The sequence below is a fragment of the Ischnura elegans genome, chromosome X, assembly GCF_921293095.1.
Source record: "Ischnura elegans chromosome X, ioIscEleg1.1, whole genome shotgun sequence".
Lineage (NCBI taxonomy): Eukaryota > Metazoa > Arthropoda > Insecta > Odonata > Coenagrionidae > Ischnura > Ischnura elegans.
In genome coordinates, this window is record NC_060259.1 from 96,305,186 (window position 1) to 96,317,750 (window position 12,565).

At 37.6% G+C, this 12,565-nt stretch overlaps 1 protein-coding gene across 1 annotated transcript in view; it reads right to left on the reverse strand.

Annotated features, from left to right (window-relative positions):
* Window positions 1-904: 904 nt before the first annotated feature.
* The window catches only part of LOC124171439, a 78,040-nt gene continuing 66,379 nt past the window's right edge, over window positions 905-12,565 (reverse strand). The window contains exons 16-20 of the mRNA XM_046550609.1: window positions 10,541-10,691; window positions 10,299-10,436; window positions 8,055-8,218; window positions 7,824-7,979; window positions 905-2,479 (exon numbers count right to left, since the gene is read on the reverse strand). Of these exons, the coding sequence (XP_046406565.1) occupies window positions 2,266-2,479; window positions 7,824-7,979; window positions 8,055-8,218; window positions 10,299-10,436; window positions 10,541-10,691 (823 nt within the window). The 3' untranslated portion in view covers window positions 905-2,265. The remainder of the gene's footprint in view (window positions 2,480-7,823; window positions 7,980-8,054; window positions 8,219-10,298; window positions 10,437-10,540; window positions 10,692-12,565) is intronic.

Below are 12,565 nucleotides of genomic sequence, written 5' to 3' on the forward strand. Positions count from 1 at the left end.
CCAAGGTATGACTCACCTGGTGGGCTACTAGGGTGATGAACAATAAATTATCGCAATTAATGTGGCACATATATGGAAGTACTAGATGCTTTGCATGCATAAATTTAAAAAAAAGAGCAAGCCCAAACACGACGTATTTCAGAATTTTTTAAAGGGGTAATATATTAATATACATCAATAAGAATGGCTTCATTCACTTATTTTTCATTATTGTTGATTCGACTTATAGGTAGTCAGAATATTAAAGAGACCCATGAATCTCTTTTCTTTTTTGATCCATCGCATACTTCTCGAGCTATGAAGTATAATATCTATATCTCAGCTAATAAGTGATGAGCTTTAGCCTTTCATGGTATGTTGATGACATAATGAACTCCTGCCAATACACTCACCGCTCCTCCCATGCTAATCTGCCTTGCACATCATCTTCTCATGTGGTTCATTGCTGTTTACACTCTTGTAAGAGATTCTTTCACTCGATGAGCAGTTCTTCCAGAAGGAGTAAAATGGACTAAAGTCTAATGACGTCATCAACTCATGAAAAATGGGCGGCAGCTTTTAGCCTCTTTTAGATTTTTTTATTTCCAGCCAATGAGAGAACGGCTGAATTGGGAGAGATTTTACTTTCGTTGCGATTTATCTTCCCTCTCCATTCGCTATATTCTTTCAGTGGATTGCAGTATCAGGGCTGAATAAAAGACATCCCATTATGTCAGTTTGAGTACCTATCTATTGATGTTTTGAAAATCCCCTGAATAGTTCTGGCTCTTACAAGAAGCAGCCTCCACATAAAAAGTAAGTTAGATTTTGAACACATTGTTATCATTCACATAGTTTCTCCCAAAAAAGGCACAGCGGCACTTACTAAAAAAAACAATGGATGGAACCAATGACATATCACCTATGACATTATAAAATTGATAATTTATTACTCTTTTGTAACTATTCTTCAACTAAAACTCTTTTCTTGCTCTTTACAGCCAGTAAAAATGGAAAGAGGACATTTTTGTACATTGTGAAAATAGTATGTCACAAAAAATAGAAATGAAATACATATTTAAACTTGAATTTCAACAAAGTTTGCTGAACAGTTGCCCACTGCATTTATTTAAGTATACCACTCAACTGTGTAAGTATTAACTGAGTAGGCATTATGGGTATGAAAATTTACATGAATGGAAGTCCCCGCCATCTTTGGCTACATTAAAGTTTCTATTGCTACAAGTTCTCTCCAATATCTTCAAGTTATCTCATGTTACATTAGAACTTAAATAAATATTCATATGTAATGACTTCATTTTACGGTAATGTACAATGATTTTAAGGAAATAAAAATAACAGATATTGGTAATATTTTCTAGGACATCAGACTGATATCTTCCTCTTTCCTCAATACACTTTATATACGCCCCTCTCCTGATCCTCATGGTCATGTTTAGTATGTTGAATTCTGAGATAATCAATGACTAATGGAATTAATTCAACCAGCTGCAGAATGAAACCACCCACATTAAGTACTAATGGCATTTGTATTAACTTATAAAAATGTAACCAAGAAATTTCTGCTCAAATACCTAAAACAAGCTCACTGGAGAGGGTTCCCAGGAAAATTATACATGCAATAATTCTTTTTAGGCTCCAATCATAGTCATACTCTGTCATGCTGGTGTTTTAAACCTAATGGTAATAACGGTGCATACTTGCAATAGGTACCTAGGTAATGCAAATAATTGATAAGTAAGAAAAAGCATGCATACAGCATGAAATTTGCAGAATGGATAAACACCATTATTGGAATTTATATGATTTCTGTTGCATATTACAAAATTTTATTCGAAAAAGTATAAATGTGGGATTAAAGCATTCAAAATCAGATGCAATATTCACTTTTTATTTTTTTCTACGCTGAAGGTCAATTGGAAATATTCTAACTATAAGACAGTGGATAACCTATTCCCAATTTTGGTATCACTGCTGGAATGCCCTTACACTTTTAAGTTCCATATGATTATACCATGCATTCACTCAAGTACCACGCAAAAAGTATGCAATAATACTTTTCTATAACCACATGCAATGTAGGTATCACATGAACTCCTTTGTTGTCACTCAGAATGCAGTGGAAGAAAATCTAGCATGATTTTTTGTAATAATTAGGAATAAGAAAGCAATACTCATGAGCCTAGAAGTTACACTGTTGTAAGAATGTTGATTTTGCATTATGCAGTCCCATTAACAGTCCCACGTGTGCGTCAACCATTATCATCAATCATTTTCCTGTCTGTGGTTCACTTGGCCTATCTGAGAGATGGCAATGCTTCGCAGACTTCTTGAACGTTCGAAAAGAGAGGGGTCCGTGTAGATTGGTTCACTTGGATCATCAAAAATTCTGCCTTCTCTAGTTTTTTCAACTGCTGACACTACATGATCTTCATCATCACCATCCTGCCGTGTCACAATGTTAACCTGTCCTTGTGATCTGTAATGAGAGATGTGGACATTTCATGAGATGTCTTTGTGACTAAACAAGGAGCATACTTACACCTTTTTGATATTATTTTAAATAAAAAAACACTGCTAATATACGTTATACATAAAAAGTGATAACATTTTCATCACCAAAGATTATTTACCAGTTATACCCTATCCATTTTAAATAGGCAGCTATTGGTGATACCAACTTAAAATCAAAATTTAGGTGTCATTAAAATGCCAAAAAAAATCATTTTCTCTTCAATTTGCGGAATCTGCTTCAAAAACATGCTATGAAAATTGTATCAGCAAGCCAAATTTTGGCCAGTTACCACTACAATATCAGGTGATATTTTATTGATGTCACTTTTCCATCTACAGTAGTGATATCTAAATTTTGCTACAAGATATTATTTTTTTGGCATCACTTTGACTTAATTTGTAGAGCTACCAAATGTTTATACCCAAAGTAGAGATGTGCAAATAGTATCCGCGAATACTCGAATACTAAAAAGTATTCGATATTCGAGATCTCGAACAATTATGCTTTAAGTACGATCTCGAATACTTTGAATTTCGCGCCATACACTGTCGCACGCACGTCGTTCGTAGTTGACTAAAAATAACGTGGAGGACTCTAGTTGTGTCAGGGTCACGCCAGGGTCGGAGAGCGGTCGCGGTTGTTCACGTAGGCGCGGACGAACAGACGCGGACGTTGTTCAAATAAACACAATAGGGTGGTTTCCTATTATTTCTTCATTGCCTAAATCGAAAGATTATTACTCCTGGAGTACGCATTTCACGCTTTTAGATTTTTAAATGACGATATCTATTTTTCGCGGTTCAATGAAAAGTGAAAATTTTCAAGCGCGCGAAAACGCGACGGCTAAGTATGAATACCGGGAAAACCCCGTATGACGTCGTTCTGGTTCCCGCTGCCGCAAGTGAGGTGACCTTGGGGCGAGGATGTGTGCGCCGCTGCGATGCAGGCTGGTAGCAGAGTACCCGGCTAGCAGGTAGCGCTTAGCTTAAATAAGGATTATTAATACCTTATCAAACGAAGGAAACTTTCCGACCATAGGCAGTTTTAATAGGTGATTATTAAGAGACGTTTCCCTGAGCTCTGTGCCTCACGTATGCATTGGTAATCTCAGGCGATTTAAAACTCCTAGAAACTAGGTTCCTGTGACGTCACGTGGAGTGGCATCGCATGAGCGCCAATCTCGCCTTTTTCAAATGCGATTAAAATTATTGCCATTGCCATTGCCATTCGCCAAAATTGGGATTTCTAAAACCAAATAATTAGTATATTATGGATACACTAATGGTGGGTAACGAATCGCAATCAATGCCTTTCGTTTTCTTTGATGAAGGAAACTACCCTATTTCAGCTGTGCGTAGCTTGCCAAGGTGGAAGAACGTCACTAAGCCAAGTGCAATTCAAGCTATTGCTGTATACCAGGTTAGAAAAAAGCGGAAGAAAACACGGCCCATCAAAGAAGGTTTTGGGTGCACCCTATTGTGGCACGATGAACATTAAAACCCGCTTTAGTGACCATATTTACTGAACTATGTGCTGATGAATATCATTTTTTCAATTATTTTCCCAGTGTCAATTAGACTTTCCATTGCGAAAAGACGCACTGTTATCTCCAAGCTCGCTCTAGTTCTACTTACAAATCTAATTGGTCCGCATCAGCCGTCCGCACAAAGCTGTGTCTGTGGCCCGTACGCGAGCGGATGATCCGCGGGGCGGAGGGGATGGCTCCTCCGCCCCGCACCGGACCAGACCGTCCGCACTCGTGTGGAAGCTTCCATTAATGTCAGTGGAACGTTAACTGCGTGCGAAGCGCGGATCACCCGCGTCCATGTGAAACGGGCCTAGAGTGGTGAATAGGTAGATATCGTTCGACTTGGGGGACCGAAAATGATCGGGGGAAAGCTCTGAAAACCCCCGATTTCCCCCTCAAAACCCCTAAAAAAATTGAAAATGGCGGAAAAAATCGACTTTTGGGGTACCTTACGTCACGCATTCGGCTATAGCTCCCGAACTATTCCACTCATCGGAATCTTTAAAGATCATCATGGATTCGAATACTACACGGATGCGGGCTTCCCCTGACGTCAGTTTTGTTTCTCTATGCGGAACGACGTCTCCGCAATGACGAGTCAAAGATGAAAAAGGATCGCAATTTTCGTTAAAATAATAGTAAAAAAATGGTGGGTCTCGTGAAAGCCTTCTGAACGCATACCATCAATACACCAAAATTCAAAAAATTATTTTCACCACTTTAGATTCTAAGCTCATCCAGGATGAACCCACAAGATGGAACTCCCTCTTTCAAATGAACAGAAGCAAGCCATAACATTAGCTGCTTCTAACCTGAGTTTTAATGTAGACATAGTTCCACCACAGTAGGATGCTATCAAGCAATCGATTAATGTTCTGAATGTTTTTGAAGGAGCAACATTTCTTGCTAGTGGACGTGCAGTCACAGTTTCTTAAGTTTTCCCACTTGTAAATATCATTATTAATTCCCTAAAAACTAAGAAGTTTTTGCATAGTCATCTACAAGGTTTTGTCAATAATTTGCTGCTTTCTATTAAAAGTCAGTATGAACTGCTGGAAAAAGAACAATTATTCACTTTTGCCACAATTCTTGATCCAAAATTCAAAATCAGTGTATTTCAAGATTCAAATAGAGTTGAGATGATAAAAAATTAATTGGCTTTAGAAATGACAAGTCTGTCTAATCAATGTCACCCAACATTTAGGCTAATTTTCAAAGTATGTATGTACATATTCACACAGCTGCTGATGAGCTAGCACAGCCATTTTCAAAAATATCACCATATATGTTTTGATAGCTTCTTTTCAAGTGACAAACACATGAAGTTGATGCTTCACATAAAAATATCACTGCAAAAACTTTGACAAGAGTGGCCCATAGAACTGAAGCATATAAAATATCTAGCCTACCCGACAAACGTTGTTTCGCCAGATAAATTATTTCTAGTAAATAAATAATAAATAAAATATATAATAAATGGTGGTCAAATAAAAAATAACTACCTTCTTGTAAAAGTGTGGGGATGTGGTATATTACTGAAATAGAAAGATGCTGTGAATGATGTTGACCTATACAAAACGGTAAACATTCATTTTTTTATTCATTGCACTTTTATTATCTTTTATATATATAAAAGAGGATGTCTACTTGTCAACCAAAGTTAGTTTGTAGGTGCATCTCATACTCCCAAATCACGTAGTGCTACTTTTGTTTTGGTCCGATGCATCCTCATTTCATTACCCTTATTTATGCCATATCATGCAACTTCTGTGGTTGCTAATCCTGCTGCATAGACAAAACCCTAGACACGGTCTAGGGTTTTGTCTATGCAGCAGGTCCGGTAAAACAAAACTAAAAGGAGTCTTCTCTTACCTATTAATACTCTTGGTGCAAAACTTTTTTCTGTGGTATGCGTAAGTTTATCCCGTGCTCGATATACAGAAATAATTGTTTCCATTGTTTGCAGTCATATATGTATACCATCATCAGGCCTGCTTTGTTCTTTTACCTAAAAATCCTGCCATGTGTCCATAAATTCCCAGTTCCAAGTTTCCCACTTCTCTGGGTACTATACTTCCCGACCAACACCGGGTGGCCTGCTAGTTATCAATCAATTTCAAATGACATCTCTACCACAAATTATGACTATTAAAAAAACGTTATGTATCAGCCTCTTAGCTCAATGGAGTGTACGATATTTTTAGTAAATCAATCTTAAGCCAAAACAAACAAACTGGATTGTTTACCCACACATGAACATGCCATGTATTTTTGTCCGTATGAAGAACACAGTGTACCTCAAATCCACAAAAAGACATTGTTTGGTCTTGAGACTTGTCATTGCGAATGCCAATCTAATTGGAAATTGAACCCGTTTATATTCAATTGGCACATCTGTCGGAATAATAGGGATTCGTGGTAGTAATACATCTCCTTGGAACATGCCATTCATGATTTATGGTGATAGAAAGAGATTTCAAACGGCATAAACAATACTGACGGTCGTCAAGGGGACAATAAACCAAAAACGACTAAATTTCAGCTTTTTTTGGATGTTTTTTTGCTAAATTCACCATAAATCACATGAAAAACAAAATTTGATTGCAAAAATAAGCATGTGCATTTATTTTTCTTTCCAATGGTATATGTCTCAACTTATGTAACCATTATCACTAATTTAAAAATGTAAAAGAAAAAAGGTCTGCAGTCATTAAAAATGAACTTTACATGTATTTCTTATGAAAATGACTCAGGGCCCATTCCAGGGCCTCATGGGCCCTGAAGAATAATGAGAAATAGTTTACAACATATTCTCAGTCCTACTGAACATACACACCAAATTTCATAGGAATCCATCCAGCCTTTTGGAGGAATTTGGAAACAAAAAAACCGAGACATGAGAATTTTATATACATATTAGATAAAACTCCAGAGAGGAGGAATAAACATTTTACACTCTGGAAATGTCTTGCCACAGCTCAGCAAATTACGTGCAGTGTTCTCCAAAAAATACCAATCCCAGCCATATGACATTCCAAGAAAAACAGGGAACTATGGCCTCATGTCCTCATTCAATGGTATCTTACTCAAAAGAAGGGATTGACGGAGCTGACCAAAGCAGGAGCTATTATGAAGTAGGTAGAACTACAAAAATGATAAAAGTAGTCGAGTTGTTCCTTTTTGTTTACTTGGGATATTTTATATGGCTTCATCCAGTATGAACAAATGGAAGGGAATTTCTCTTCTCATAAAAATATTAAAGCGAAAGAGGAAGAAAAATTGTCACAACTTCAGATTGACAGCAGCAAAGATTGAAAAGAAGAAAACGTGTGCATACTGCAGCTTAAAGGATGAGAAGGATCTCATTTGTACAGAGTGTAAAAATATCATGGAGATGCCACTAATACAATCTACCACTATTCAGAACTAGAAGAGTATCACTAAGAGAATGGAGTGGACTTAAACAGAAAGAGAAGAGAGAATCAAGCTTATTATTGTAATGCATTACACACTAAACATATTGATGCATGACCAATTCATTTATATAGTTATACATAAAATGCTCAATTAGAAGTCCGCAGACAAGAGGCTGCAACGCCTCTGCACTTGACACTTTGCAGCACAGAAAAATTGGTCAGCCGCAGGAGCAAGAGGGGCTTTAAATTTCGTGTGTGACAAGGAATTTTCTGAAGCCAGTTTCAGGTGAGGTAGGATAGAAAGGGTGAATCAAAGCTAATTCTGAAACACTCCCAATCTTTTTCTAGCTTAGTTATATCTCACCTTGGTTCATACGTCTTATGTAATGCAGGTATTAGAAATGATATGTTGCCAAAATGCCTGGTAGAGAAGCTCTTGCCTGGCTCATTGGCATACATGCATTCTGCAGGGGAGTTGAGATCAGCAGCCACATTTTTCATCTTTACTGACCAGTACCTCCTGCAATTATCAAAGGCACGAATGTTAGTGTCTGTGAATTAAATAAATATCTCTTACCGAACAAACATTACTTACTTGTAGCAAACAGCAGCGAGAGCAGTGATGAGAACCAAGGCAGTGAGAATGATCACCAAAGCAACGATAAGCCCGTAGTATTCTCCGTAAGTTAAGCATACACTCTCTTGGAGTATTTCTGCTTTTCCTTCATCCCGAAGCAAATCAAAGCGTGATTCAAAAACCTGGAAATTGCAATACATTCTTCTATTAATCTTATTCCTCAAGATTTCTAACATCATCCTTCCAGAATGCTGCTAAATCTGTTATAGATAACACATTTCACCATCAAAAATAAAAGTGTTTCTCAACATATGATTTTTAGTCGGCCAATCAATGGTAAACAAATTTTGCAACTCATACCACCACCAACCTGAAAAATTTTTCAGAAGGGTGATGATAAATAAATAAATATTTATTCATCCAATGACCAACCAAGGGTGGCTAAAAGAATACCACACCAAAAAAGGTGTCAATCCATGGGTTTTAAAGGGTGCCAAAGTCAATGGTATTGTCCTTATATCCACTAATTGACCTCCAAGGTTAATACGGAGGTCAAAGGTCATAGAGGTAAAAGTTGGGCCATTGTGACAACCAACGTATCAAACCATAGGTTTTAAAGGGTTCAAAAGTCGGTTTTGCAGTTCATAGATCCACATTGTTGATTTTTGGACCTTCGAAGGTCATAATGGGGGTCAAAAGTAATAGAATTAAACGTCACCATGAAAATCAAGGTGTGGAACTAAAGGTTTTAAAGGGTGCCAAAGTCAGCTTTGCCGTTCATGGATCCGTATTGTTGATTTTTTTTACCTCTGATGGTCATAATGAGGGTTAAAGGTCATAGGGTTAACTGTGGGTTCATCATGGCAACCAACATGTGAAAAAATAGGTTTTAAATGATGCCGTAGTAAAGTCCGTTTTGTGTGCCACCAGCACGCTGTGTGTCCACGATGAGAGTGGGTGTGTAACTGGATGACGATGTATTTATATAGCTCTGAACACAAACATGGCTGCTAAACATCTGTTCGCTAACCGAAATTTTGTTCGCAATCCAGGGCAAATTTTTAGCAAAATTTTTGGTCATCATCCCAATTGTTCGTTATCAGAGGCGATTGCTAACCGAGGTTTCACTGTATTTAGGAATCACATTTTCTTAATTAATTAAAAATCAATTTTTTCTTTCATAGGATTAAAAAAAAGACATTCATCCAGCAACGCCCGAGGCTGTGAAAAATGTTTTCAACTAAGATTGATATGATTCTTAAAAATGTTAATAAATTAACTAAACTCACTGATTTATTAAACAAATTAATAGTTAAATAAACTTTATTTGCATTATAGATATTCTTCAGTCTTCTTTTTACCATTTCAATGTTTTTTTATGCCCGCATACCAGAGAGTTAGCCTAATTGGGGCAGCCGCTTAATTGGGGCAAAGTGCCCCTGTCCTGATATGCCCCAATTAACCGGAATCTACTGTATTATTTTACATATGGCATCAGGTAAAGGACAACTCCCTCGCAAGTATTTCTCTTAATCTTCTGTTAGTATTCATACCGCCTTAATTGAACCTTTCAAATTTAATTTCACTTTTACCACCCAGTAATTTTTTTTCAAGCTACTCTTTGATGATGATTTGTGTATATCAACATAACTAGTTAAAGTAAAATAAATTACCAGGAAAATTAATAATTTTAGTGTGAAGGCAGTTTTAATTGGATACTTAATGAGTTTGTTATGCTCATTTAAAATTTTATGCTAAAATGTTGGAAATACAATGACAAAAATGACAAGAAGCATATACAAAGTGGCTATTAGACCCAGACCACTTTAAAGGTAGTATTGTATGGTCATAGGCAGTGGTGCAGCAGGGGGGGGATAAAACCCCCCGCAGAGCTCCGAGAAATTTTTTAGTTTAATCCATTTTACTTATTTGGATCAGTATTACTTGTAGAATAGTGTTAGGATTAATCAAATATTCCTCAGAAGGCCGTAAAACTCGTCATTTTCAACCATTATTCTTAAAAATTTTCTAAAGGAGGGCCCCCGTAACTCCTGCGTACCCTGGTGGGTATGCAATACCTCATACCCCTGAGTATTATTTGTGCCTAAAAGCCCCCCTAGCCTTAATTCTTAGCTGCGCCCCAGTTCATAGGGACCAATGGATGTAAAGACTAAGCAATCAAAAAGTGCTGTCAAAACACCATGCTTGTACATACCACATGGCTAACCTGAGACACATGGAAAGTGGATGCAACTTAATTACCTCAATCATTTCTCTAACTTGTTCTTCCTCCTCAGTTTCATTTTGAGTACTTGGTAGTTTTAAGGCTTGGGCCTGAACATCTCTCCTCTTCCTGCCATATGATGGTTCATTTCTTCCTGCATGGCCTGTGCAATATGCCTGGTGAAATAATATATCTTGTATTATTCTCCATAATTTAATGTATATGCGCTACATAATTATTAGTTAATAGAAAATATCATAATTTGATCATTTTAACTCACCGGTTGACATCCCTCTCTGCAAGATCTTACTGTAGCTTCAAAAACCAAGAAATTAGACTCTGGAATCTTGAATGCATTGAAACGAGCCTCTAAGCCATCTCCATCCCGAGATCGGTCAAGACCAGGAAAAACATAATTGTCAACAGGACACCTGAAATAATTATGACAGAACAAATATTTTACAATTTTTATAACAGATGGTATTCAAAGGTATTTATATTAATCTAATAGAAGTATAATAACTTAATGTATTTCCACTAGAGATGGGTCGGTTCCGGTTCTCGGTTCTACCGGTTCTTGGCCCATGGGAACGGTATCGAGAACCGATTGCATAAAGTTGGTACTTTGGAACCGGCTCACAACGGTTGTGAGGATTTAAATTTGGTACCCAAAGCCAAACTGGTCTGCAGCATATTCAAGGCCAAAGAGTGAAAGAAAATTAAAAACGCATATATTACTTTCCGGTTGCATGGCGTCCACGTTTTTTTTCTTTTGAGAGTTGCTAGCTAACACGCACATTTAAGGGTTTGTCAGTATGTCACTCTCACCAACATTGTAACATTCCAGCTGGTCCCTTTCAAACGAGCTGACTTTTTACCTGCCACCATCCACTTCACGGAGCCATTCTTTCAACTTTCCATTGGTCTCTATGGATATCTTCAAACAAGTCGAATTGCACCACTGATGGCATGGCGCCCACTTCAACCCGGCCCGGTGATGGGTTCTCTATGGCGTGAAATACACTCAATGCTACATTGAGACTGCTTTCAAACGGACTTTTGCCGGCTGCTATTCACGTGAAATTCAGGCGACTTTCAGACGAGACGACTCTCTGCAACGCAATGTGCCGTGCCGTGAATGGCAGCCGGTGGAAAATCGTTTTGTGTGAAAGTGGTCTTACCATTAAATCATGTACATATAGAGTAATTCTTCGAGATATGAGCAAGATATGTACTGAGAACTTGTTTGTAAGTTGATAAACCTATTGAAGGCATTGAAAGGTGTTGTTATCCTGCAGAATTCAACACTGCATTACGTTTTTGCATTAGCTCACTGCCGCTCATCCATGGTGTCGCTGTACCGGCGTGTTGAGCACTTCATTGTGGAGGCTACAAGAACTTTGACAGTGAAGCATACGAATAAGTTGTTAATTTCAGTAACAATTTAAGCTACATCGCAGAATACAGAATATGAAGAATATACACATACAGGCATCCCCCGAGTTACGTAAGAGATGCGTTCCGGCAGACTATGCGTAAGTCGAAATTTACGTAAGTCGAACCTTTGCGTTGGCGCTTCAGAGATTGCTGTATAACAAGTTGTATCGTAAAGAAATGAGCGCAACCACATACGCCACCACATCCATCGCTAGAACTGCAAATTTTCACGTTGATTGCTGACTTGGGATTTATAAGCGATTTTTCTACAGAAATTAATGAAATTTCCTTCTAGGAATGACAAAAATGGGTCACTTTGTTATTTTTAGCACGTAAAAAACTCTATAACTATTCGATATTTTTTCTACCATAGGTTGTACGAGCGAATATCTACTTCTTCGCGCTCGCATTCGAAAATTAACGTAATCATTTGAAATACGGTTATCGCTTACGTAAGTACGGATTCACGTAAGTCGAGACATACGTAACTCGGGGGATGCCTGTATGTATATAAGAAGAATATATGTACTGACTCACAAGTTACAGCAAATTAACAGATGATGTCGTCAGAAGTTGAGGGAGTTTCCCTATTGATCCTGATGATTTGCAGTATGTAAACTGTGCTCCAAGAATATTCTGTGCGGCCCTTCTAAATCAACATCGACCACTACTGTTATCAGTGAACGCCTGTACATGGCAATATTTCTGCCAAATGGAGGATAGATTAGACCCAGATAGGGTAAAAATGTTGAATCAAAACCTGGAGAAAGAACCAGTGGCTGCCTGATGTAATGTGACATACATATATTGGTTGATCATGAATTCTTTAACAAAAAGTGTTATTTTAACCTTTTTGCTTGGCAAATAA